Source organism: Bos grunniens, chromosome 22, assembly GCF_055505025.1.
Source record: "Bos grunniens cultivar Pamir isolate PY7600 chromosome 22, Bosgru_T2T1.0, whole genome shotgun sequence".
In the NCBI taxonomy this organism is placed as follows: Eukaryota; Metazoa; Chordata; class Mammalia; order Artiodactyla; family Bovidae; genus Bos; species Bos grunniens.
Genome location: NC_141186.1, coordinates 50,223,228 through 50,250,859, shown reverse-complemented (window position 1 = coordinate 50,250,859; position 27,632 = coordinate 50,223,228). Strand labels below are relative to the sequence as shown.

The 27,632-nt window shown below is 56.8% G+C and overlaps 1 protein-coding gene across 4 annotated transcripts in view; it reads right to left on the bottom strand.

The window, feature by feature from the left end:
- CACNA2D2 (calcium voltage-gated channel auxiliary subunit alpha2delta 2) overlaps positions 1-18,267 on the bottom strand; it is a 140,366-nt gene extending 122,099 nt beyond the window's left edge. For all 4 annotated transcript variants that reach the window (XM_086367876.1, XM_086367874.1, XM_086367877.1 and 1 more), the window contains exon 1: positions 17,917-18,267. In XM_086367876.1, the coding sequence (XP_086224002.1) occupies positions 17,917-18,131 (215 nt within the window). In that variant the 5' untranslated portion in view covers positions 18,132-18,267. The remainder of the gene's footprint in view (positions 1-17,916) is intronic.
- Between the last annotated feature and the right edge of the window lie 9,365 nt (positions 18,268-27,632).

The window sequence follows — 27,632 nt, the reverse complement described above, 5'->3', positions numbered from 1 at the left end:
CAGGGCTCCTGAGCAGCCCTTCAGCGGGGCCCTCCTCTCCAGGCCTGGCCTGGGGCAGTGGGAGCAGTCCCTGCAGAACTAGGAGAGGGCCTAGTGGAGGCACTAGGGAGCCAGGGAAACGAAGAAGGTGCACAGAAGGAAGCGGGCCATTGGTCTGCAGGACTGCGGACGACTGAGGCCCAGACCCAGGCTGTGGACTCGGCCAGGGCAGGCAGTGGCTCCCAGGCTGAATCTCCTTCGGCCCCTGCCGTGTGCCAGGTCCCGTTCTGTGGTCCACACCCGGCTCTGTGGTTTGGACTCTCCAGGTCTCAGTTTCCCTCTCTGCCCCAGGAGGGATGGCCTGGGGTCTCCAGAGGCCACTCGGGGGTTTGTTTCCAAGGGGTTGAGTGAGGCCTCATGCCCGGCTCACCGGGCCTGAATTACCTTCACAGCAGTTAGATCATCATCCCTGGTCCTCAGAGGGGAAAACTGAGGTACAGAGCAACTGCATGAGGCGCCCAAGGCCACACGGCTGATGAGCACACAGCTCTGCCCAGCTGCGGCATGGCCGGTCCACCTGGATGCCTAATGGGCCTCTCAAACTGAATGGGTCCAAAACCCAGGCCCTTCCCCTCCCTCTGAACCCTCTTCTCCCTCTCTCCACACCCCCGGATGTCAGCTCTTTGGTTCAGGCCAGAAGCCTCAGGGTGACCTGGAACCTGCTTTCTCTCGTGCCCATATCCCATCTCAGCAAGTGCCGTGGGCTCCACCTTCACAACCCGCCCACCACCCTCCACCTCCCCAACCCCCCGCCTGCCTGGGCCATGGTCATCTCTTTCCAGGACAAGTGATGGAATCACCAGTTCACTGGTCTTCAGCCTCTGCCCTTTGGAACCCCCGCTTCCCGCCGCGCCCCCGCCTAAGGCTGTTCACCTCCACACTCAGCCAGAGTGTCCTGCTGGAACAGTGCGCCTCCTCAGTCAACACCCAAAGCCCATCCAGGGGCCGAACTCACAATGGCCTCTCTGACCTCACTTCTCAGGCCACACTGGCCTCCTCACTGTGGCTTGAATACACTCCTGTAGTCCCTGCCCAGCCTTTGCACACGGTATTCCCTTGGCCTGGATCAGCCTCTTCTCAGAAGTCCTCAAGGCTCCCCTCTCGCCTCGTTCGGGGAAGTCCACTGTGCCCCCTCCTCCCATTTTAAGTGGTACCCTCCCAGCAGCCACCGATCTCCGTGCCCTCCAGGGGTTATTGTTTTAGCTAAAATTCCCTCAGACCTCCTCTTCTTTACTGCCCCCACTGCGCTGGGCTGGGAGCCCTGAGGGAGGAGGCCCCAGGTCTCCAGCCTGGAGGAACAGGCCCTTGGCCGAGCAAGCGCACCTCCCCAGCCGGCTCTAAGCCCCACACCGTCCTGCCCAGCCCGCACACGATGGCCACGGGAGCGGGCAGGTGGGGTGCGCAGTGCAGCCCTGCAGGAGGGCTAGAAGCGCAGCGGCTGCCCCAGGGACAGCCCAGGAGGCCCTCCCTTTCCCCAGCTCCTCTCCGTATGAATTATTAAAGCTCATTTATGATGGGCCTGCCCAGGCCTGTGGCTTCTGTGCATAATTCATGGCTCTCCCAGAAAGGCCGGGTGCTGGCGCAGCCACTTCTTCCAGGAAGCAAGCAACGTGCGGGCAGATCTGGGGCTGTCCTCACTCATCCCTGTCACCATGTCCGGATCTCGGGCAGCCCAGGACCTCGGCCCTCCACCCACTCTCCTCCACCTGGGATTCTGGCTCCCAGGGCTGAAGTCCACAAACTTTGTGCAGACTCACCCATCCCCGTCTCTGTGCCTCGGTTTCCATCTGTGGGCTGAAGGAGTCGCTGGTTTTCAAACCGCAGGGACTGCAGTTATCACCCGCCTCCACTCCCCTGGGGAGGCCCATGGGCTCCCAAGGTACCAACACTTGGGGTCACTGTCTGTGAATTTCCCAGCAATCTAGAGCTGGGATGTAGCACTGAACAACGGGAGCTCACAAACTAGCTAAGGGCACTCTAGACCAAAACAGAAAGTCCAGGCCAGGGATGTGGGGTATGGACAGTCACTTGGCCCAGGATCCACCGTCTGCTCCTCAGGCCTGGAGCCACCTGCCCCACTCCCTGACACGGATCGTGGGCATTTGGGGGTCTGCAGCGCCTCCTTCTCTCCCCAGCATGTTCCCCCAGGTAGTCGGGTACAAGACAAAAGAGACCAGACCCATTTAACAACCTGGCAAACTGAGGTTCAGTGAGGCTGGCTCTTGGAGCCAGGGCTGGTATACTGACACCGCCAGGTGCAGTGATGGAAGAGCCGCACCCAAGCTTGTTCTCATGAGGTGGCCAGCAGTGCTGAGGTGCCTGTGGTGGTCACCAGGAGAGTAGGGGGAACCTGGGAGCTCCAGATGCCTGCTCCTGCCCCACGCCAGTAGCCGAAGCCTGACTGGAGGTGCAAGAGAGGCTCTGTCCACGTGTCATCAACCACTCCAGTTGGATTCTGTGATTCACACATCCCATCTCCCCTCACGTACCTCCTCCCCACCCTCCAGCATGAGTCAAATCCTCTCTGAGCCACAAATAGCCGTCTTCCTTCCATTTATGTCCTGGCTATGGCCTCCTGCCTCGAGGAGGACAGAAACCCCTCTCACAGTCTTCTATTCCTTCTCAGGGAAGAAATCCCACGCCCCACCCCATGGAAGCTGGCAAGGCCCCATAGGACACACAGGTGCAAAAGAGAGGTGGAGCCAAGACCAGAAAAGAACTTAACCCATCACGGCCAGCGTTGTTGTCTGGTTTTGTGCCTCCTCTACCTGGCCAAGTCACCTCTGGTGGGAAGTCTTCCTGGATTTCTCTCCACCCTGCTCTCAAACCCATAGTCCTTACTCCACTTTACTGACCCTTGCCTTAGGTAGGGGCTGCAGTCTGGTTCCCCTCACCAAGCTCCCTGAAGAACTTCGCTTGCAGGACAGCAAAGAAGAGTCTTCTGGAAATGCTTGGGGATACATTTCCCTGAACATCCTCCCATCACCAGATTGGTGCCCCCCCGCCCCCCCCATCCACCTCTCTCTACAGTGGGGGAGAGGCTGGAAGGGAGGGCAAGAAAAAGGCTTCCCACTTCAGTAGGCAGAGCACTGAGGAAAGGAACTGATGATGCAAAGCACCTGTTGTGTGCCAGGGGCTCCTGTGTGAGCTCACTGAAGTCTCACAGCACCCCTGGCTAGGTGCGAACTGGTTCAAGCCCGCTTCATGGACAGCGACCAAGGCCACACAGCTAGTCTGTGCTCAACCAGAATTTGAACCCTGCAAAGAGTGGCTCCAGAGCTCATGCTCTGTTCCTAGGTGATCCAGCTTTCTTAATCCCAAAGTGGGCTTCAACGGCCAAGATTTAGGAAATAGGGTGCCGCTAAGGGCCACTCCTCATTTATGACCTTTTCCACCATAGAGAAGGGGTCCATTCCAAATCAGGGCCCTCACTGCCTCCCCAGGCAAGCCAAAGCTGGGCAATCAGAGAGTCCTTCCTTTTATCCCAACAAAGCCACCCTGCTGCAGGAATGATGTCTCAGCAGCGCACAGCCCTAGCTCCCTCCAATCCCTCCCATGACAGGGGAGATGCCCACTTCCTTTGCGATCTGCCCCTCCCTAGTGAGCTCCGGGCTCCTCAGTGCAAGCCAAGCTGCTTGTAAATCAAATGCAAGTGCTCGTTTGCCTTTTCTCTCCACACTCCACAGTGAATCCGTAAGCAATGTAAATTCCCTCTGCGAGACACGGCGAGTAGGGGCCTTGTGGTGCCACCCCAGCGGCCCCACCTCCTCCTGAGAAGTCCCAGGATGGTGGCCGCCCCAAAAGGAGCCACTGCCTGGTGAGCGTGTGTTGTCCTCAGAGCTGGTTTGACGAGTAGCAGGTGGTCCAACTCAGCAGGGCTTATCACAGACAAAATACTCTGGAGATGTTTCCAACCTTCTACAAATCCCTACTAGCTCCCTCACTCCCCATTCATTCATTCATGTATACAGTTACTAAGCCAAGCTCCAGGCCGGACATGGGGAAGGGACACAGTAGTGAGCAGGGCAGATGCAGGCTAGAACTTGGAATTCAACCAGAGAAGGCATCTGATCTGATCCAGACTCAGTACATGGAGGGAGGAGGAGTCCGGTGGGGGTGTGGACTGCACAGCAAGGGGTCTGACCCACCTAGGGCTCTGGCAGGTAAAGGCTGCGTTGCAGGGCAGCAGGGCAGTTCAGACAGAGGGTGCAGCACATGCTCAGAGGGTGAGCTCGGCACGGGATGATGCCCTATGAACACCACAGACCGACCACGGGCACCGAGCAGGCTGCTCGGACACTGATGCCTGCAGCACTCTGTCCTCAAGGACATGGTGAGCGAAGGATGGAGAGCTCTCGACAGTGGGGAGAGGAGCACAGTCAACGGATGGGAAACTAAGGGTTCAAAGAGCAGGGCTCTCCGCGTGGTCCTCGGCACCCAGCCTGGGAGGCTCAGCTCCTCCAGGCCCTCTCCAGAGGCACACATGCATATCCAGCTTTGACACCTCTCCATCTGGACCCCTAGTCCGCATCTCAAACTCAGTGTGTCCAATACCTGCTGGTCCCCTGGACTGACTTTTCCCAGGCCTCTTCCAGCTTACCTGGTGAAAACCGTCCTTCCAGCTGCTCAAGCCAATTGCCTGACATCTCCTGACACCCCTGTCCTTTCTCATACCCGGACCATCGGTATGTCTCACAACCACCACAGCCACCACCCTGGTGCTCCTCTGTTCACATCTCTCCCGGGGCACCCAGTTCAAAGTCATGCTAATTTAATGGCCCAGCCTGTCCAGGTCCCTGTTGCCCTCTGACCTCCCCACCTCCCATCCTCCTCCTGCTCAACCACATCCCACCTCAGGGCCTTTGCACTGGCCATTCCTCTGCTTAGAACACTCTCCTCCTAGATACTCATGTGGCTCCCACTCTCCCATCCTTCCAGGTTTTCCTCATGTTTCAGTGAGGCCCACTCTGACCTGCCCCCTCTAGTTAACCCCTCTCCCAATTCATCCTGTCCCTTCTCCATGGTGTCTGTCACCTCCCAACACAGCATGTCCTCTGTCTACATCATCTCCCCAGACTGCTGTCTGCCTGTCCTCGTCAGTGCCTGGTGCACGGCAGATGCTCACGAGCGTGGAGAGAATGAATGAACGGCAGGTTGTGGCGAGTGTCCGTGGAGGGAACAAATGTGCCCGCAGCGGGGGAGGCACCGTCTGGAAGAAGATGAACCGAGGAGGAGTCTCAGGTAGGACCAAACCCATAGGCTGTCCAACAGCCGTGTGGCCCCCTTGCACTGACTTGTGGTCACCTCTGCCCTGGCATTTGACCTGCTCTATGCTTACAATCATGGCTTCCCAGGTGGCTCAGTGGTAAAGAATCTGCCTGCCAATGCAGGAAGACCCGGGGTTAATCCCTGGTCAGGAAGATCCCCTGGATAAGGAAATGGCACCCGTTCCAGTATTCTTGCCTGGGAAATCCCATGGACAGAGGAGCCTGGAGGGCTACAGCCCATGGGGTTGCACAGAGTCAGACACAACTGAGTGACTGAGTATGCATGCACGCGTGCTCACAATCATAAAATATAGAAAACAGGATCCCATTTTAGAGATTAGAAAACTGAGGAACGAAATGACTCATAGTCACATATGCGGCTCTCTTTATAGCCCCAGCTCCTGCCCTCCTCGACCCCCATCCCCTGGACCATGCTTTCCTGCAAGCAGCAGGCAGATAGTACAGTGAGGCCAACAAAGCCCACGGCTCCAGGTCCCTCTAGACGGCTCCGTGATGTCCCCACCCTTCTACGTTTTAGAGTAATGGCCTCCTGCATACGCCAGCAGTCTGGAAATCACCTGTGAAATATATTTCCCCCAGCGCTGGCTCGGAAACCATGTAAATCACTCGGCTTAATGGCCTCTGGGATTGTTCCCCGCCACCCCTCCCCAGCCACTCTGTGCCAGGGAATGTGGGGCCGCGGGGCACGAGGCAGGCAGAGCCCCGGTCATGGGCTCCTACGAGGCAGCACGCAGGGGTGCAGCAGCCTCAGGGAGCTCAGCAGCACGAGACGGATGGGGCCTGCCTGGAGCTTGCAGAACTGAGGCTGGATCCACATGGCCAAGCCTCTCCCCCACCCCTTGTCCTTGTTCCCCATCAGTGCTTGCTCTCAGAGAAAGATGGGTCCTGGTACTCTCCCTGGGGCCCCCAGAGCCCTGACTTGGGGTGGGGCGGGGGCACCCAAGGCCTCAGGAATGGCTGGGGACCCTGAGAGGACCCGTCAGACCTCCACCCCACCTCCCCCAGCCCGCCAGGGCCTGCGTCTCATCACCCCTCAGATGCTGCCTCGTGCACCACTCATGTGCGGTTATCGTTTTCCTGGCCTCACTTCCATTTCTTCCTCCCTGACGATCTCTCCCATGGACTGTGCGCGCAGACAGCTCAGGTTTGGGGAGGGGACTTAGGTGGGGCTGGGCCATCAGGAGGCAGGTCCTGAGACATGGGAGGGCCATGGAGCGGTCAGCAGTGCAGATGAGGCCCGAGAAAGTGTCAACACAGAGGGGCAGTCAGGAAGGGACATGGCAGCCAGCTGAGGCAGCCGGGTGATCGCCCTGAAATCCCCCTGAAATGTGTGGCCGGAGGCTGCACGCTCTGGCCACTGGCCACATGTACAGAGACACCTGTGAACAGCTGGCTCCACGGGTACCAGGGCCAGGAGACTCCCCAGGACCAGTGCACCGGCCCCTACCCCCTTCCTCTGGAAGCCTCAGTTCTCCTTGCGGGCAGAGCAGGGCAGGGGGAGGGCTCCTGTGTTTACGTTCCTATTCTCTATGGCCATAGCTTTCTACCTTGGCTCATCTGGGGCAGCTCCAGAAAAATGCTGATGCCCAGGCCCTATCCCACCCAATTAAATAACACAGCCCATGGAGTCCTGGACCTCGCCTGCATCTCTCTCCCCCAGGAGGCAGTCCCCAAGCTGGGGCATCGGTTGTAAGAGAGCCCTTGCATGAGGTGGCCTCTGTCCTGTCACAACAACAAACCCAGGGCCACATGGGAGCCTGTCCTAGAACCTGTAAAAGCTGGTCCAGCTTAAAGAGACATAAGCAGCTTGACCTGTAGACACACCTGTGCTGACTCTCAGTTCAGCGAATATTTTGTGAGCACTTGATGTGTGCTAGCCTGAAGCTCTGGCCGACGACAGGTGGTCGTGACCCCCGCCCCCTCCAGGCATACAGCCTGGAAGGGGAAGCAGCAGGTCTATTGCAGGAAAAGAATAGGGGAGACTTCAGGGGCACCTAGGAAGCCCCTGAGCTGCCCAGGGAAGTCAGAGGAGGCTTCATGAAATAGCGACTGCCAGTCAAGTACTAGGAGACAGGCAGAGGCTGGCCAGACCATAGGTGGCGTCCTGCTTAGGGCTGGCAGGGCCCTGTGCAGCCCACCCAACCTCTCTCAGGCTTACTTCATGTTCAGTTCACAAGAAGTGCTTGTTAAACCTCTATGGAAGGAGATGGCTGCTGCCCTCGTGCTGTGCATCCTGAGGGCAGAGATCCCCCCCGGGCCTGTCACTACGCCGATCAGAAGCAGCCCCCTCGGCCATGGTCTTCCTAGCACCAGCTTAAAGGACAGGACAGAGGTGGGAGCTCTGCAGATGGGGTGGCAGGAGAGCGCCATCATCAGCTGCAGAAGAATGCATCACTCTAGAGGGTCCTGGGAATGCTGAAGACACTGAGGCTGGGAGGAGGAGGGTAAGCTCCCACAGTAAGCCGGAGAGGGCTAGGGTGGAGTAGGGAGAAACTGAGACAAGAAGGGCAGAGGGATGGGAGTGATGGAAGAGTGCAGGAGTGTGGGGTACCCTGAGGGTCCTGTGTTGGGGGCTCTCTGGAGGAGGCAGGCTGTAGAAGGACTGTGTGCAGTAGTGGCTAAGTGCCCAGACCCAAGTGCTGAGGTGTAATCCTGCCTTCACCACTCACCATCTGTGTGATTTCAGTATCACTTGGCCTTGTTGAACCTCAATTTTTCTTGTCTGTGAAATGGGACTAAAAATGGATTGATTTCATTTGTTAGCATATGTGGAATACAGCACCTGGGGCTCAGATCACAGTGATTGATGATGTGGTTAAAATTACTTCCTTTACAAATGTTTCCTCAAACGTGAACACTCTCCCTTCCTCTCCCTTCCTTCTTCCTCTTGTCAGTCTTCTTGTCTGACCCTGAAACAGATCCTGCTTCCCCATGTTCTATCACTAACCCTCTTCTCGCTAACAAAACCCAAGTCTGCAAGAATCTCTGCCGCCTCCAGCCCCAAGGTGACCCCATCCTTAACTCAAGGGTAAATCCTGATTAGCTTGAGCCAATCACAATGTACCTTCCTGATTGTCAGTGATTGGTTTAGAGTGTACATGTGACCCAGTGCTAGCCAATGAGATGTGAGGGGAATTTGGCTAGGGGCTTCTGGTTTAGGTTTCCCAGCCTTCTTTTAAGAGGAACTCAGAGGAAACATCTCCTGTTTTACTCCTAATGTCTGGGACATGTGATGCCTGGAGCTGTGGCAGCCATCTTATTGCCATGAGGGAAGTTAGTCAAGGACAGACAGCCACACCAAAGTAAGACCAGCCAGGCAGAGTGCAGGTGAAGCCTTGGTCCTTGATGACAACCTATCCGTACCCACCTCTGGGTTCCCTGTCAGAGAGTCTAACCATGATGAAAAAAATTAATATGCTAGGATTCCCAAGGTGTGTACAGAAGCAGCCTCTTTTCCTAGCAGCCATTCCTTGGACTCAGCTTTTGAAGTGTTAGTAGTTAGCTCAATGCCTACTCCTGGAAGGCCCCTACAAAGTGAGCACAGAGCTGGGAGTTGGGGGAGGCACAGGGTTGGAGGAGAGGCCCACAGGAGTAGGCAGCAATGATCTGGAAGGCTTCTTGGCTCAATACTCAGGCTGAGCAGGCCAGTCTAAAATAGGGACACAGCCAGGAGGCAGAGAGGCCAGAGTTCCTACTAGGACTTGCAAGTGGCTTGGCCTGGCTGGAGTCTAGTCAAAGAGCTAGTAGCCAGAGACCAGAGCCAGCCCAGGAAGGCCCCCAAATGCTAGGTGAGAAGCGGAGCTCTGCCCACAGCAGGTTTCTGGAGTTCAAGGTCATAGCTAACCTTCAGTGAAAGACACTAGAGCATGCCTGGCAGGTCCAGGAAAGGAAGGGAAGACGCCTGAGTTCTCACCATGCCCACCCCAGCCTCTGCTCACAGGGAGAAAGGAGAAATGCCCATCTGGGAGAGCCCCCTGCATGGAGGCCTGTTCTGCTAGCTCACTTCTCTTTTCCAATAAGTGAAGTTGGGGGCAGGGCTGAGGTGGGTTGTTTTGTTGTTTGTTTGTTGGAACCAGTGGCAGCACCAGGCCTGACCTTTAAGGCTTCAAATATAGCATTTCAGGCGATGCAGGAGGGAGGAGAACATGCACTGAGCGGGGAAGTTACCAAGGCTAAAATGCCACATCAGCCACGTCAGGCTGGAAACCTGCAGCAGGGTCAGGGGTCTCTACCCATCTCAGAACACCCCAGCCCATTCATGCCCACCTGGCAACAAGGTGTCCTTCCCAAGGGTCCCCTGAAAGCCTCGCTGACTCTAAGATGGCACAAGGGTACCAACAACGTCTGCCCCAGAGAAACACCAGGAACTGGGGTCCCACACCACAGGCACCTTGCTCCGTGGGGTTTGCCAAAGGAGGCCTCAAATCGCTCCCATGTCATGTCAAGGATGTTTTTATTTAAGAGAATCATTTGTATATCTTGGTGCAAGGATGGCTGAATGGGTGGCACCCTTTGGGCAGCCTGCACTGAGCCCCACATGGGAGCCTGGGCCCTGCCCACAGACTGTGTGTAGCCAGAGGAAATGTGGGGCCTGAAGGCTCCTTCTGGTACTCAGGTGTCAATTTCTCTCTCTGTACAATGGAGGCATCTAGGTTACCAGGGGATTCTGTGGCTGGGATATTCCTTCCCAAATCAGGGACTCAGGCAAGGCCCATTATCTGCCCAAAGAGACTGTCGTGCCAGGCTCCCTACCCTCACAGCCCCTGTAGGCGCCCCAGACCTCTGCAGAAGCCTCCCAAGATACCTAGGCTGCTGGGGCATCCAAGCACTGACAATATACAGGCTTTGAGAATGCCAGGAAAGCAAAACTTGCAGTTCTCTTAGACATCACAACCCATCAGCTCCGGGCGCACATATCCCAAAGGCCAGCACCCAGCACAAGACACCCAGACTGCCTTGCTTACGAAGACCCAGTAGGCAAAAATTCATCCTTGAAAAGAAGAGCTTTGCTGGAGGCATCCCAAATAGAGGAACATGCGGGCATCATCAAGTCGAAGCTTTTATACCCGAATCATGCCTGCAGCTGACTGTACAAATGTCTTGCTAAGAGCGAGAACCCCAAACCCACAGCAGATGCTTCACGGGAGGCCAGTCTCCCTCCCTTCAGCGTGCAAGTGAGCAGCACCCACTCCTAGAGAAAAACACGCCAGGCCAAGGTCACACAGCAAGGGTTTCCACTCTGCCTAAGCTACGACCTCCACTCGCTCCCCACACCCCCATCCAGATTCCACCTGGGAAAGGCTGTTAGCAAAGATGCTGCGCTTCACAAAGGACTCACCAAGCTTCTCAGAGTCCCAAGTCCTGTGGTGCATCTAAATAACCATTCGATTTGCAAAAATTTGAATTACAAGGATGCAGCTTCTGTGTGTTGCCTTTGCAGACTGTCAGCAAGCCAGTTGGTAGATGATCAAACTTCTCAGCTCAGCCTTAACTCAGGCTGTTCTTGACATAAAAGTTTGCACAACACTGGTCCTGACAACCGGGCTGCTTTATTTCCCGCTGCCAGCATTTGCCCAGTGGAGTCCTGGCATTAACCTCAAAGGCGGGTGCAGAAGGTGGGCATTGGGAGCGCATTCTGGGTGCAGAGATAAACCATACATATGTGCACACTTCCCTATGCACACTCACACAGAAGCACACACCCATATTCACATTCACAGGCACACACTAACACCTGTGTGCACACATGCGCGTGCATGTACACACAACCTGCACATATGCATGAAGCACACACACGGGCACACATTCACACGCACCCACACAAGCACACCTTCATATACAAATGGACACTCTCACAAGTGTGCACACACGTGAATATATCCAACAAATGTGCACAAACACACATAAAAGCACAAATATATAGATACTTCCATACATAAGCTCACATGTGCACACAGGCCACGGCCAAGCACAGGAGAAAGGACCCAGAAACCACAATGGAGTCTCAGAGCCTGGCTGGGTGGTAGGCGCCATGGGCAATGGGACAGGTGCCTAGCACTTGGAGTACGGGCCCAGCTGGACTGAGAACGCTCAGAGATCCAGTAAGAATCCCCTGCCTTTGTCATTCATCCTTCATGACCTTTCACAGCCCAACCCAATGAGGCAGCACAATCAAGGGAACCTTATTTTACAGACAAGGCCCAAGACCCAGAGAGGCTGAGGAAGCTCGCAAGGTTACAGCTGGTGAGAGGCGTGGCAGAACTTCTGTATGTGTCTAGAGGGGGCTCATTCAGGAAGATTCGTCCAGCAGGGAAGGAAGGCACCCAGGCAGGAACAAGGTGCCCAGGGTCTAAGGGGAGCAGGAAAGAGAGACAGAGGGGGTGACTTCTCCTCCTTCTTACCCACCTCTTTCTCCTTTGTTTAATGAGTCACTTCCAAGGTAGGGAGAGATGGTTAATAATCAGCGGCAAAGACCTCCGGGACCCCTCCCTCTCAGCTAAACAATTAGGCTGATCACAGCTCAAAATGGGTCAGTCTGAGAAGCCGCTTCCAGACACCCAAGGTGTGACCAGAGGCCAGTATGAGAGGCGCGGGCTCCTCACACTGGGGAAGTGGGACTCAGGCTGGGGTCAGGCCTCCCACCATAGCTGGAGCAGAGTGTGCAGAGGAGCAGGAAGATTCTGGACCTGTCTTCTTAAGGCACTGCCAGTGTCAGACTCAGAAGAGCCATAGAAAAGAGGAAACTGAGGCCCAGGGGGGTGGATGAGGCTGTCCAAGGTCACCACAATGCAAGCTGCCAACTGAGAGAATCGGGTTGGGACTGCCTTTGACAGAGGCCCCCAGGACCAGGCCAACACAAGGTTGGGGATCCTTAGGTTCCCCGTGTTGAAGATTTCCCTCCACGTAACCCCAGGTACACAGGCTTTCCTGCTCTGTAAGGCCAGATCCTTCATAGGCTCAGTCATCGGCACCAGCAGTGGCCAGGGGCCCAGCAGGCAGGACTAGCCCCAGGAAGAGGGGGCCCAGGTGAGGAGGGAGGGGAAGTAGGTGATCCTTAAGCAGGACCTAGGCCAGAGACACTAAACCAACTGCTTGAGTCCCACAGTGGCCAGTGGTCGTGCAGGGCTTGGCTGAGCGCTGTCCCAGGTCCTGCTTGTGGACCTAAATGACAGCATCCTTGAGTCCCTTGTAAGCCCCCCAGGGGCAGCTCGATCCACATGGCCACCTGCACCACCAACTCCTCCCCTTAGCCACAGGCAGCTCGGGAGGCTCTTCGGGTTACACAGGACAAGAGAGGGAGGGAAAGGAAAAAAACTAAAAACCACACATACACCTCCCTCTGGGAATACGAATATTGATTCTGTAGCTTCTTGTTTAGACAGTAGGCACCAGGAAAAAAAAAAAAACCAACCTGACACGAAGAGAGGCTCCCCCATTGGTTGAAGAGATGCAGCCAGCAGTGGGAAGGCCCCCCACCCTCATCTTTAGAGCACCCCAGGCCCTGGTGCCCCTCCCCAGACCTAAGGCCCTGAGCCCTCACTTAAGGACAGAGGTCACCTGTTCCCAAGGCAGATCTTGAATCTGGAAGCCCATGAGGATGGAACTGGGTAGGGTGGGTGGGTGCTGGAAGGGGAAGGAGAAAGAGACCACTCCCAACCCACAGACAGCAGCACCCTCCAAGGGAGGGCGCACGCCACATGCCTGCCTGCTTTGACTCCCAAACCTCCAGCTGCCCCTTGAACAGTTTCTTAGCAGATAGAACCCTGGCTCCCCAGCCCCCTAGGCCTCACATGTTCACACAGCATGAAAATGCAAGCATCTATTAAGGTCCAAGACCTCGGAAGTCCCCTCAGGCTTGAAAAAACTGCCGTGGCCCTAGAGCATCCAGCCTCAGGTTTCCATGAACAATCCCCATCCCGTTCACCCCTGACCTTTCCCTCTGGAACTATACTGGAATCTGGAGAGGGAGATGGCATCTCAGAGTCTTGAGATGAAGTCCCTCTTGCCTATCCCTCCATGACAGGCATGCCTGGCACGTGACTCAAAGCCCCGAAAAAGGAAAATCCTGCACTGGGCAGGGGGAGGGGGGCACTCCACGATCCCCTGTGTACAAGTGGGAGGGGGTGGAGGTAGGCACAGGGGCCTTGAGCACTGGGCTGGCAGGGCCCTGGAAGGCCCCCTCAGGGTTGCCTGAGACCCAGAAGAGAACCGAGGGACAGAGCAGGAGAGGTTACCACTGGGAGCCGAGGTGTGTTTCATGTGTCTTAGGCCTCTTCATTTTCTCCCAAATACCCAAGTTTTGCATCTCCATCCCAACTTCCTGGGCCCACTGCCCAGGTGTGCCCAGCCTCCTGGCAGGGCACCAAAACATCTGAAAGATTAGTCCTCTCCCTGCCCTGGTCCTTATGGGGCTTTGGGCAGGTTCTTCCATCTTTCTGAGTCTCAGTCTCCCCATCTGCAGGATGGGCATGACCATGGGGTCTGAGGTCAAGGACGTAATGTGAATAAGGGGCTTGGCCCAAGCTCAGTGAGGGGAGACCACCAGTGGCCTGGTGACATTCCACCTTTAGTCAAGGTGGGCTTCAGGGAATGAGGCAGGCAGCCCAGTGCTCTTCCTCACAGAGATGATATCTCTGGTAGGGGGCTACAGCCTGAGCTAGTGGCACAACCCAGAGACCTCCGGAGAGTGTGGGTGTGAGACCCTGGAGGAAGCATCTAAACCCCTGAGAAAAGCAGCAGTGATGAGGGGACAGCATAACAAAGCAGAAAGACAGGGAGGTGCTTAGCCCATGGGAACAATGTGGAAAGATTGGTGGGTGGGGGCCCAGCATGCTGTAGCATCAGGGGTAGATGTTAATGTTATCAACAGCTGCCAGGACTCCCACCTGTGCCAGAACACTTTCTGCCGCCAGAGGTGACACCCTCTCCCATTAATTCTCACCATTAGCCTCTTAAGCAGATTCTCTATTATCTTATTTGGGGAAACAGAGGCAAGGTCACCCCAATGGAGAAGGTCAGATCTGGAGACCAAAGCTTGAGCCTTCGGGACCCACACCTGACACCCACCATGTCCCCAGACTGCCTCCTCCCGAGAGCTGGCTGACCCCTGCACACTGCGGGGGGTTGGGGGGGGCGCAGAGAGGGTGGCACCAAGGGCTCACTCCACTTGTGAGTCAGTCTCTCCTTGGAGCCACCAGTGTGCCAGAGACTCGGGAGGGAGATTCACCCGCACACTAGGAGGGGGCTTGTCTTCAAACAGGCTACTCCCGCCTCAGGGCTCAGCCTGGCAGAGTTGACCCAATAAAGGTGACTCCTGGGGGTGGACCACAGCCAAGGGTCCCTCCACCCCGAATCGAGAGCGCTAGGCGAGATGACAGCCAGTGGGAGTGGCAGTAGATCGCGAAGCCTCGCCCCCTCCTGCTTCCTGCAAAAGCCGTTGGCAGGTTGTTGGGGAAACGGGGGACCCAGATGTGTGATGTTGCCTCCCTCTAACAGGGGGAGCCACAGGGAGGTGAAGACGTGGGCTCGGAGGCCCAGACAGACACACGTCACCCACCATTAACCGTAGCTAGACTGACGCATGCCCCATTGTGGGCACTCGGGTAAAGGAACATGTACCCAGCTGTCATTAATCTGCTGGGGGGCCCAGACCCCTCGGGATCCCCTAGAGGAAGGGAGGTGCAGGCCAGCACCATCACTGGGGAGGAGTGGGACTAAGAGGATGCAGCCAGTGGCTCAGCCCGGACCTCATGGAACAGGATACAGAGAAACCCAGGAGTGCCGGAGAACAGGGGACCGCAGTCCAACAGAGATGACAAAGGAGGTGGGTAGGGCAGGGTGGCCACAGAGAGATCAGAGGGATGGGCAAGGAAGTGGAGGGAGGGGTGGGAGACGAGACGAGAGACCAAAGGAGGGGGCAGGGGAGGGGGAAGGAGACTGACAGAACTGGGAAAGGAAAAGACACCGGAGAGGCCAAGCCGTGAGGGCCGCCCCCAGCCAGCAGCAAACAGGGAACAGGAGGAAGCAGGTGAAACGGGCAACGTGTGCTCCGACTCCATGTGCCCCACCTCAGCCCAGACACACGAGGGCATGTATACACACACATGTACTTGAGCACACGTGGCCTTGGCCTTGTTTGAAAACCAGATCCAGGTCCAGGGGAGGTGAGAGGGCACCTCCCCCGCAAATCAAAGCCACGTTCTCCATCCAGCAGTAACTCCTCTGCCCTCCTCCATCCAGCAGCAGCCGGGGTCTGCTTTGCCGGGTGGGCAGAGACCCATGTTGCCAAAGCGACTACAGACCCAAACCCACGTTTGCCTAAAACCCAGCAGCTTGCAAAGCTGGGCCCTGTCACGCTGCCAGACACTAATGAGGAAATGACTTTCGCGTCAAGGGCCCTCTCCACTGAGGGGCTGTCACCCTAGGGCCGTGAGGCTGAGGGTCCCACTGCCCACCACAGAAAGCCACCTGCACCTGTATGGAAGTCGTATCCTAGCCGGGCCACGCTAACCGGGGAGAGTTCACAGAGGCCACCGGCCAGAGCAGCCCCAGGGCAGCAGCCTCAGCCTTTCCTGTCAGTTCAGCAAAAGTCCCAACTCCAACTAAGCCCGGTCATGCAGGGGGCTGGGGGAGGGACCCTCACTCAACTCCCTCCCCTTCCTCCCTCCAAGGATCAGTGGGCGTCGACATCTGTGGGACCAGGGCAGCTGAAGGGCGCTGGCTGTCACTGCCAGCGCCGCGTGTCGTCGCACCATTAGTCCCCTCCCCCTGGACCCTCAGAGCCGCACAGCCCCCAGCCCACTCCACTCTCATTCTCTAGTTACGGTTTGCAAGACATGTCCCAAACCCTCAAATCAGCTCCAACTAGATCGACAAGAGACGAGCATCCAGTTGGAAACGTGCCGCTGTCATCACACCCGCCTCCCCATCTTCTGACTGGGGACAGAGGGACAGGTGTCCGTTCCGGTCAGGGTCTCACAGGTGTAAAACGCAGGCCCAGCAGCCATCTGACCCACTGCAGGTCACAAGGAGAGGGAGCAAGGTGGGAAGAGGTGAAAACAGACATCTACTTAAACCTTCACTCAAAGAGCTACATATCAGCCCGGGGGGGAAAAACAGTTGTGTCTTGGTTTTGAGGGGAAGAAAGAACAGCAACAAAAAAATAATGCTTTTGTTCTTTTTAAACATTGGGGCTGAAGTTCATTTTCATCACAGCAAATGAAAGACAATAACGCACCCACAAACCCTGAACTTCCATATGATTCTCTTCTACCTGCGCACACCCCACATACACACACGAAAAATCCAGACGGCTGACAGAGGACACGTCCGTGCGGCACCTGTAATTTGCCTACTGATCACCCGCCTGAGCACAGCCAGGCTGTGCAAAGAGAGAAATGACAAGACAGAGAGAGACTCGGGCAAAGCCTTTCCTGAGTTTTGCTTTTCTTCATCTGGGAGAGCCTACAAGCCAGAGTACGCAATACCAGGGGCCCCTACCCTTGGGCAGAACTGGTCTAATGACGCAGAGCCAGTCTTGCCCTTTCCCCGAGGCCAGACCCTGCCCTCGCACCCCCTGGCCACTAAGCAGCCTGGTTACTCATTTCCCCAAATCCCAGTGTGGCCAACTGGGTGCAGGAGTCCAGGGACAGGTGGTTCCTCGGACCCAGAGACACGTAACAGACAGCAAGGTGGTCACCGTACCCCTAAGCCACAAGGGTGTTTAGGCACCGACATACGGCTGGACCACGGTGCCCACAGACAGCTGCTCTCCTAAAGGCCACACGCACTGAATATCCATTCCCAACCCCAGACACATCTGGCCAAGCTGGCCCAGAGGAGGATGCCCGAGTTGCCAGGCTCTCAGGAAGGGAGAGAAGGCTCAGGACCACGGAGGACCAGCGGAAGCTGGCAGGGCCACGAGCTGCTATTACCTTGTTGGCAGCAGCAGCAGGGGCAGGCCGGGGGGGGGCCTCCCTGTCATTCACCCTCTGCCTCCACTCTGGCACCTTCACCTCCAGGGGACCTTTCCCCTAGGTGTAGTGGGGGGCGGGCGGGCAGAAGGGACACTGACCCCCTGAGGTGCTCGCATTCTCTGCATCCAGCCCTGCTTCTCAAAGGAAAAAGGCCAGCGAAGACAGGTGTGGAGGGATCCCCCACCTTTGGATCTAAAGCGCCAGCTTCCTATCGGAGAGGAAGCCTGAGCCAGACGCGGGGCTGCGACTCCGTCGGGCAGGGGGTCTCTGGCCGCTCCTTCACGCAACCCCAGATCTCCCCTGTCACCCCGACAGCTCCAAGGCAATCAGCTGGCAAGCTCGGACCCCCCACCCCCATCCCACGAGATCTCCCTCTGCGCGGTTTGGGGGATGGGAGGGAGAAGGGGCACCGCTGGGAAGTTTCGCGACGCAGCCAGAAGCTCCGGGACCCCGGCTGCCCGCCCTCTGGGCTTAGGGTCGCCACCCCCGGGCGCAGCGGGCGGCAGGACCCGGCGCCCCCGCCCCGGAGTGGGACGCGGGCCGGGGACTGGGGGTGGGTGCGAAGTGGGGATCCGGGCTCGGCCGGGGTCCCGCGGCGGGCCGAGGCCACTTACGTGTGCTGCTGAGGAAAGCTGTAGGCTGAGGCGCCGGGGGCGGCGAGCAACGGGAGCAGCAGCAGCGGCGGCAGGAGCAGCGCCAGCGGGCGCGGGGGACCCGCCGCCGGGCGCCGGGCGCCGGGGCCGAGCCGGGAGCCGCGGCTGGGCCATCGGAGCGCAGTCCGCGCCGGGTCGGGCCGAGAGGCGCCGCAGGTCCGAGCCGGCACCGCCATGTTTCCATTCAAGATGCGGCGCCGCTGGGAGGGGGGGCGGCGGCGGGTTGGGTGTGTGTGGGGGGGTGACGGGCGGCGGGCGGCAATCGCCTCTCTTCGTCCTCCGCCTTCTTCGCTCCGGGCCTCCAGGGCTGCCCGAGCCGCAGTACCTCTGCGGGATGCGCGCTGCGATCTCTCCGCCGCGCCGGCTCCAAGCGCTCTGAGTGCCGGGTCCGGGACCGGCGCTCAAATAGCGGCCGCCGCCAACCTGCCGGCGCCGCCCTCCCCCGTCCCCGGCCGGCCCGCCCCCGCGCGCCCCCGCCGCGGCCACGCGCCCGCCGGTGCCCGCGCGCCCCTCGTCCCCGCGCCGCCCTGAGCCGGCCCTGCTGGCCCGCGGGGCCGAGCCGAGCCCGGGCGCGCGCGTCCCGCGCCCCAGCCGCGGTCCGAGTTCCCGATGTGCGCCCTGCCGCACGCCTCAGATTGCGATGCTCCTCGCCGCCGCACTCGTGGGAAGAGTCCCCTGCAGGCGCGTGTGTGACCCTTCTGGGGGCTCGACCTTCAACAGGCTTAAGGCCTGGAGTCACAGGTTTAATGGTGGAATGGCAGGCTTCAGCAGAGACCGCTGTAGAGGGCAGAGGAGCTGAACTCACACGGCCAGGGGCTCCAACTACCTTCAAGAGTCCCCTTGGCGGGGATTGGGTGCCGAGGTCCTGAGAGAAAGAAAAAATCCTGAATGGAAACCAGGTCCTGTTGCAGTGTTATGTGGGGCTGGGAATGGCAAGATACAGCCCTATGCAGCCGTTCATTTCACTTCCCTGGGCTAAATGGGCACTGTGAGCAGGACAGCCCCAAGTCCCAGCCCCCAAGGCTTACACAGCCTCTATTTAAACTTCTCCAGTGCCAGTAAGCTCACCCCTGCACAGTCCAATCACTTCTGTCCTGGAGGCTCCTGGCTCTTCCCTGCTGCTGGGAGAAGGCTGGGCTGGTGTCAGTCCTGACTCTGCAGCTTGCCGGCCTCTCAGAGCCTCAGTCTCTTCCCTTCTGAAGGCTTGTGTGAGTGCCCAACCCCACCTCCAGGATGAAGTGAGAGTGGGAATGAGTTACTTGGTAAACTGAAACACTCGTGATTGGGAGAGAGCATCCCTGAGATTCCTCTGAAGTTGCCCTGGGACCCTGCTCTGCCCTTGGCACAGACAGACAGAATGAAAGAATGCTCCCTGCCAGCCGGGAACAGAGCAAGACCCCCTAAGCAGTAACTGCCCACTGATTCTGTGCCTAGTATTAGGACTGCGGGCCAGTAACCACCTGAGCAACAGCCCCTGCTTTATCGTAGCTGAGTGAGTCGAGTCTCCCATCACCTACTTACTAGTCAGCCTAAAGAGGATTTGTAGTTGAGGGGGAAGAGTGGTAACGCCTGAATTGAAAAAGGCAGAGCTTCCCCTCTCACCCCGAGAGCAGCAAGCAAATAGGGCTCAGGATGACCTTCATGTGTGTGTGTGAGTTGCTCAGTCGTGTCCAACTCTTTGCAACCCCATGGACTGTAGCTCGCCAGGCTCCTCTGTCCATGGAATTCTCCAGGTAAGAATACTGGAGTGGGTAGCCATTCCCTTCTCCAGGGAATCTTCCCAACCCAGGGATCAAACCCGGGTCTCCTGCATTGCAGACAGATTCTTTACAGTGTGAGCCACTAGGGAAGCCCCTAACCCTAACCCTAACCCAGGACAATCTTTACTTGGCTCCTTGTTCTTGTCTGGGCTCCCCCACCCCTGCCTACCCTCACAAGCTGGGAAGACAGTTTTGGAGTATCCTCTTCCCTGACTTGTGTGAGTCTTCAAGGGCCAGACTGGGGCTTGCCATAGGTCCCAAACATGTTACCAAAGGAAGGTGATACACTGAGCCCCAAACTGCTGATAGGCCCAGAGGCTGGGGAACAGGAAGGATATAGTGGACTCTGGGAGGCCAAGCCAGGCCAGTTCTATGGAGGACAAGCCAGATATCTGATTGTACCAGACATCCCCACCCCAACCTCTGGGCAGGGCAGTCCTTTCTGCTGGACAGATGGTGGGGTGAGGAGGGCTGTGCCTCACAGAAGAGTCAAGGAGATTGAGCTAACCTAACCAGCCCTCTCCCAGCCCCTCCTACTGATAGCTGTCTCTAGCATCTCTATCTCCCCCATACCTAGGGAAGGGCTGGCCCGTGGTATCCTCTCCCGTTTGTTTGCTGGATAAATGCCTGGATCTTGGCCCCAGGGAACTGGCACAAAAGGCATCACCTCTCCTAGTGATCACCTCTCCTGAGTGCCCTCTGGGGTTAGGTGGGCCCTTCCTAAGGCCAGCTCTGCAGGGGCAGAGTGAGAAATGTCGGGGACAGCGTCCCTGCCCTTTGACACCAGGATGGCAGCACTATCCCCAAAGAGTACCCAGGTCTTCAGGTACCTGTGCACAGGCTGGGGGTAGCCAGTGGGCACTGGTAGTTGGGCATTTCAGTTCCAGCCTCCACAGATGTGCCCCTAATTGAGGCCGCTGGTGCTGAGGGAAAGGCGGGAGATTTTGGTTGACAGGCCGTTAAAGGAAGACAAATAAGGAGGGAAGGTAATTAAGAGCAAACGGGTAGTAAGAGTTTCCACACTCCAACTTCTGAGGCTCACAACATCCTCAGTCTCCTGGTGGCTGCCTTCAGCCACAGGTTAAGATCATGGGAAGAAAAATCAAGGCTTTGCAGGGAACAGGGGGACCTCTGGGGCAGGAACATTGGCGGATTTGGCAGCAAAAGCCTGGGGCTACCCATTGGGCCAGAGGTGCCTGTGCTGAAAGATGGGGGGTAGCAGGGACAAGTGAAGCTATAGCCAGCAGACAGTGGCAGGGGGCCTGGCAGGTGCTGGTTCTACACGTGGGCCGAGGGGGAAGTCGGCTTAGCAGCCCAGAAGAGATTGAGAGGTCTTTATGGAAAACCTACTATATGGTGCTGGAGAAGACTCTTGAGAGTCCCTTGGACTGCAAAGAGATGAAACCAGACAATCCTAGAAGAAATAAACCCTGAATATTCATTGGAAGGACGGAGGCTGAAGCTGAAGCTCCAATAATTTGGCCACATGATACAAAGAGCATCATCAAGCCGACTCACTGGAAAAGACTCTGACACTGGGAAGGATTGAAGGTAGAAGGAGAAGGGGATGACAGAGGACAAGATGGTTGGATGGCATCACTGACTCAGTGGACTCAATGGCATCACTTGCTCGATGAGTTTGAGCAAGCTCCGGGAGACGGTGAAGCACAGGGGAAGCTTCACCATGCTACAGTCCATGGGGCTGCAAAGAGTCGGACACAACTGAGAGACTGAACTGGACTGAACTATGTTGCAAGCAAGTCCTGAGGGACGTGGAAGCCTGTCAGGAATGTCCGGGACACCTGGGGCAGCAAGATTCCCCATTTCAACCTGCCTACTTTCAGCCTCCCTCCCATCATCCTTTTGCGGCTCCATAAGCTGGTGGGTTGGAGGGCTCTTGGCTTTCTTAGAGTTTTATCCCTGGAGTTCCTTCTGCCTGAAACACTCTCTCTCATCTTCACCACTTGAACCCAGAATGTTTAGGAACCCATCAGTACCACTTAACGCCAGGAAGCCTTCCTGGACCTCCCCTTAACTAGACAGGTTTCCCCACCCCAGTCCCCACTCTCCTTTCCCCTCCCCTTGCCACACAAACATGCAGCAACTTCTGCATTGGGTTCAGAAAAACACCTGCACCCAAGCTAGGACCCAAGTCTCCCTTGTCCCTGTCACCCTCCTAGGGCCCCACACAGAGCCTGACCACTGGGAGGGCATTGGAGGTGTTGACATAAGGACTGTCTTTTTTTCTGACTGCACAGCATGTGTGATCTTAGCTCCCCGACCAGGGATTGAACCTGCACCCCCTGCATTGGAAGTGCAGTCTTAACCACTGGGATGCCAGGGAAGTCTTGGCATAAGGACAACTTTTGAGGGCATATCCAGGGGCCTGGGGCTATGGCCAGGAAGAGTGGTCTGGCATGGGCATAAGGAGTGTCAGCTTTGGCATCCGGTGTTGCAAATCATATAGGGAAGTTACTGTGCGTCTCTGAGAACTTTATTTCTTTATCCATACAATGGGTGATATGATACCCACCTGGCCGGGATGGTCTAAAGACTCAAAGCATGTATAACACCCTAAGGGCAGAACTTGGTACTTAGCAAGGGCTTAATGAAGGCAAACCACAGAGAGACTCAGGCAACCCTGAGAAGGGTAGGTCCTAAATGCTGACAGGCAGGAAGACTTCTTGGAAAAGGAGGAGGGATTCCAAGTTGACCTTGCAAGATGAACAGGGTCTTGAATACTATGGTGGGAAGGACCTGTCCTCCTGAGCCCCATTGACCCAGCTGTGCCTCCACTTGAATCAGTGGAGGTGGCCCTGGCCTTGGCAAGTGTCCTTCTGTGATAGGACGCCATCCCCACCTCCTCGAGCCCCATCGATGTGCTTGTTCTCTTCCCTCTTTGGGCTGCACTCAGTGGTTCCCAAGGGCTCCCAGCCAGGACACACTCAGGTATGGGCTGCCTGCCAGTGCTCACACCTGCAGGCTTCTATAGCTCATCCACTAGTTCCTTGGGGACATTCAGAGACGTGATGTTTCCACTAAATGCCCCTGCCTAAGCATGGTCTACACAGCGTGGCCGCTGGATGCAAGCAGAAGGGGAACCCCACTTTCGAACCATCAAGGACTTCCCTGGAAATCTATTGGTTAAGAATCCACTTGCCAATGCAGGGGACACAGGTTTGATCCGTGGTTCGAGAAGATTCCATGTGCCACTGGATATCTAAGCCCGCACGCTGCAACTGCTGAAGTCCATGCTCTAGAGCCCGTGCTCGGCAACAAGACAAGCCACCACAATGGGAAGCCCGCACACCTCAACTAGAAAGTAGCACCCACTCGACGCAGCTAGAGAAAGCCCGCAGGCAGCAATGAAGACCCAGTGCAGCCCAACGTAAAAATCAATTAATTTTTTAAAAACATTTGTCAAATGCTTAAAAAAAAAAAGCCATCCAGTATCCTCACACCATTGACCTACTGGCAGCTTAGTGCCATATATTGTGATAAATTGAGGGGGCTGGTGTTTAATGCTTTCAGGCAGTGTAGGCCATCACCACCTGCACACCAAAGTTAGACCAAGTTCCGGACTGTAGACTGTTGGAGCCTATAGGATCCTCTGTCAGAGAGAAGGGGAAACTGAGGCCCAGAGAGGGGAGGAGACTTGCCCCTGGACACCCAGTGGTCAGTGCAGATCAGGACATGGAGCTCTGAGTCTGGGAAACCAGGTAGATGGAAGAGGTTCTATCTATCCTCGGCCCCTGGGACCTCCCCGACTTAATGGAGCAATATGGTACATGGGAAAAATACAGTTAATACCTCAAGCCAGGCATAACTGTGTCATGTGGGTGAAACAGAGAATGTGGTCACTCTGTTTTGAGGCCTTGGTGGTCAGGAAACCCTTGCCAGAGGAAGGGGCCTTGAAACTGGCACGGAAGGACAGGGTGGGAAGGATGGATGAATGGCTGGAGGTAGGGGAAAGGGCGGCCCTAGCAGAGAGTCTGAGCAAACACCTGAGGCAGGACTGGGCTGAATTTGTGCAGGGACCAATGGGGAGGCTGCCTGCTGGGGCCCCAGCTTCTTCCTCACTGCACCTCTTCACTAATGGGGAGGGAAGAACACAGCACCCACCCCTGGGCGGGGAGTTCCTCAAAGAGGCAGGGAAACGATGGCATGGCTGCATGGGCAGCCTGGGGCCAGGCTAGCTCAGAGGTGACGATGAGCCAGGATATCAAGAAGCCTTTAACCCCTGCATCCAGGATGCAGGACCCTGGGTGGCCTCACCCTTGGAGAAGGACCACTGGTTGAGTAAAGGGAAACACAGTGTCACCTGCCCAGACTTGGCTGCCTTTGCAAAACTTCAGTCCTCTCAGCTCAGGCACGAGTACCGAGCTGGGGATGGGGACAGGGTGAGCACCTGCTCCTACCAGCAGCATTTGTCTTGATGGTCTGCATCCCCACCAGCAGCTGCCATGGACAGTCTGCAGTTTTCCTCAGAGAGCTGTGGTCTACCTGCCCATTTTACAGATGAGGAAACTGAGGCTGAAGGAAGGACAGGGCTTGTCCCAGGGTTACAGTGAGCAAAGAGACTCAGGCCCAGACTAAATTCGAGACTTGGTCCTCTGTGTCTGCTCCTAGGCACTGGGGCCCTCAGAGTCCTCAGAACCCCTGGTGGGAGGACCCCTGACCTGAACATCTTCCCCGGGGGAATGAGGGGCCCCTCAGCACCACCCCTGTGTCCTCTATGGCAGGGTATATGTGGCACAGAGGCCAGATGCTGGGTTCGCCCCCCTCCCTGGAGGCCCTCATCCCGCTGTGGCAAGAGAAAATGAGGACAAATAAAAGAGAGAAATTCTCCCCTCGGAAGAGCATTAGATGTCTGAACGACTTCCAAATAAATAAAAGTCTCCTCGGAGCCCCCGGCCAGCACTGACAGCAGCTCTAACTCTCCACAAGACGTGTTTTTCTGCCTCCAGGTGGGAGTGAAGAGCGTCAACGGTGGGCGAAGTCAGGCTCTGAGGAAGCGGCCTTCCATCACCGCCTAACGCCCCATCAGCGCCTTGGCGGAATGGCCACGGCAAATTGCCTTCTCTGATAGCCGCCCCTCCAGGCCCTCGGAGAGCAGAGACAAGCCGGCGCTGGCCTCCCTCACAGGGGCGGGGAAAGAGCCTCCTGGTCAGTTCGTCCCTGTGCATTGCCAGGATCAAGTTGACTGTAATTCTGCGAACCACCTGTCCCTAACCTGCTTGTTTTGCAAATGAGGAAACTGAGGCACAGGGGGCTTTGGAGACCTGGTGAATGAAACCAGCAAGCCAGGGAGGTGTCTCCGAATGAATTAGGAATTAGCTCTGCTCAATGCAAAAGTGGAGCAAGAAATATTTCCTGAGAGGGGGTGCTCCGAGGGAGGTCCTTACCGCACACCATCCATCTCCCCCTCCGCAACCGTACAAGGTGGGTGAAGTGGCAGGAGAGATCAAGGCTAGACCGCAAGAAGCACTTCCCCAAGCAATCGGCTAGGGAAACACCCAGAGGAAAGTCTTCAAATCTTCCGCTTCTTCTGCTGAAAGCATCTCTTGGCTGTTGCCCACCAACCCTTTTGAGGATTAGCCTCTGCTCAGTGGTTGAGGGGAGGACAGGACCTGGTTCCACCATCACTTAATTTAACTGATGGCTGCTGTTCCTGTGAGGGGCAGTTAGCACTTCATTTGTTGAGCCTGGAAGACAGATGAGGCTGTGTTCTTCGATTATTGAAAGAAGTTGACGTTGTGGGAGGTGGCGGCAGGGCCAGCCAGTAAGGAGCGACATGTGGTGAGAGGTGAGATGGTCCAGAGGCTGCCCCGCCCCATTTCATGAGGTCCCTGCCTTCTCAGGGGCGATGCCAGCACTCGGACCCTCCCCTTGAGAGTTCCTCAGACACCAAACAGGGAGGAGAAGGGAGGTCTTCTGCCGAGAACCAGTCTAGCTTTTCTCATTAGTGCTGGTTATGGGTGCTTTGGGCTTCCCTGGTGGCTCAGCAGTAAAGAACCCGCCTGCCAGAGCAGAAGACACAGGTTCGATACCTGGGTGGAGACGATCCCCTGGAGAAGGAAATAGCAACCCACTCCAGGATTCTTGCCTGGGCAATCCCATGGACAGAGGAGACTGGTACACTACAGTCCATGGGATCGCAAAGGACAGGACACGAGTTAGCAACCAAACAGCGACAATGGGTCCTTCCACTCCCCGAATCAGGGCTCCATTGCAGCCCTTGCCACTCTTACTGGGTCAGGGCCTTTGCGATCTCACCTCTGGGCCTGAGGTGAGGCAGGGACCAAGGAGGAAGGAGGCATGGACTCCTTCCCCACTGGTTGGAGTGGCCTGAAGATGGAGATCCTGGAGGATCCCCTCTGAGCCTGGAAACGTCGTCCTGGAGGCCAGACTATTAGCTTCAAACACAATCCCAGTGTTCTTCCGATTCAACAACTACCCAGGCCCTGGGGGGAGAAGGGTATTTTCCAGCCCAGTTCCCTATGAAATCTTCCCTGGCACTGACCAAGGGGGAATATGGGAGCCACTAAGATCTGCAGAGGAAGGTCATGCTGGATTGGAGGCTACTTTACTGCCTGGGGGGTGCGGGGGAAGCCAGAGACACTCAAGACAGATGGGCCCAGACTTGGCAGGAGCCGGGCCGAGAGCTCCAGTCCCTCAGGCCGCACAAAGGGGCAAAGCAGACAGGACTGGGTGGGGGCATGCTCCTACCTGCTCCTCCATCACCCCTACCTGCACGAAGTAGCACCAGGCCAGGCAAATGAAGGGAGCATCTGGTCTCGATGGAAGGTACAGCCTGTGAGGTGCAGCATGCAACAGGGGCTGGTCTAGGAATTGGTGGACAAGTAGAGCAGAGGCTGACCTGAGACCACTCTACTCTAGGTGGGCTAGCTAAGAGAGAGACATTGCTACCCAGAAGGTGTGGGGTGGGGACAGAGAGGTTGTTTAGGGAACAAGTGCTATGGGTGACCGTGGCTTGCAAGAATTCTGGCTCCCTTCCCAACTGGACCCGGGGTCTAGGCAGGTATGAGGCACCCTGGATGTCCTAGAGATAATCAGGCCCCAGAATCTCTTTCAAAGAACAGCAGGACGTCTGTAGAGCCCTCACTCTCTTCTATATATGGGCAAACTGAGCCTCAGCAATGCTCTGGGCTGGGCCTAGTGAATAGTGACATCTCTAAGACGAGAACCCAAGCCCTTTGGGTCCTGGCTTGGGGCCATTCATGGTCAGAGCTGGCCCATGTTCCTATCTCCACTTGCTGATGAGGGGCCAGTATGGTGGTCGGCATAGCAAGGGAGATACTAGGACACATACAGGCAGCAGAGAGCCCCTCAGGGGCCTAGAGACAGACCCTGGAGGTCAGAAAATCCCTAAGTCAGAGCCAAGCCCTCTTCCTGCAGAGGGAGGCTACAGAGAGCTTTGCTGGGCCCCAGGCAGACAGAAGAGGATGCTGGGGAAGCTGCACCCGGGGGGCCAGTGAGAGTCCAGAGGAGGGTGAAGAGGCTTCTGCCTGATCATCTTCCCACCAGCTGGAAGGCTTCTCCCCCACACCTACTGCCGCGGCCTCCCTGAGCCCAGCCTGGCAGCGCCAGAGCACCATCTTGCTGAGGTCTTAATTTCTAAACGAGCGAGGAGGAGCTTTGGAGAGGCAGAGGCGGATGGAGAGACTCGCTGAGAGAGACAGAGAGAGACCTCGGGAAGGATCAGGATGTGGACTCAGCAATTTGCAACAAGCCACTTAGGTCTTGCCTGAAAACCCAAGCCAGCTGTCATCGGGTGGCTGGGAGCAGGCCATAGACAGGAAACACTGGTGATGAGTCAGGCCTGGGACAGGGCTGGGGGATGGTGCTTATATCTGGGGAACGGGCCGGGGGAGTGGGGTAGGGGGCAGGAGGGGA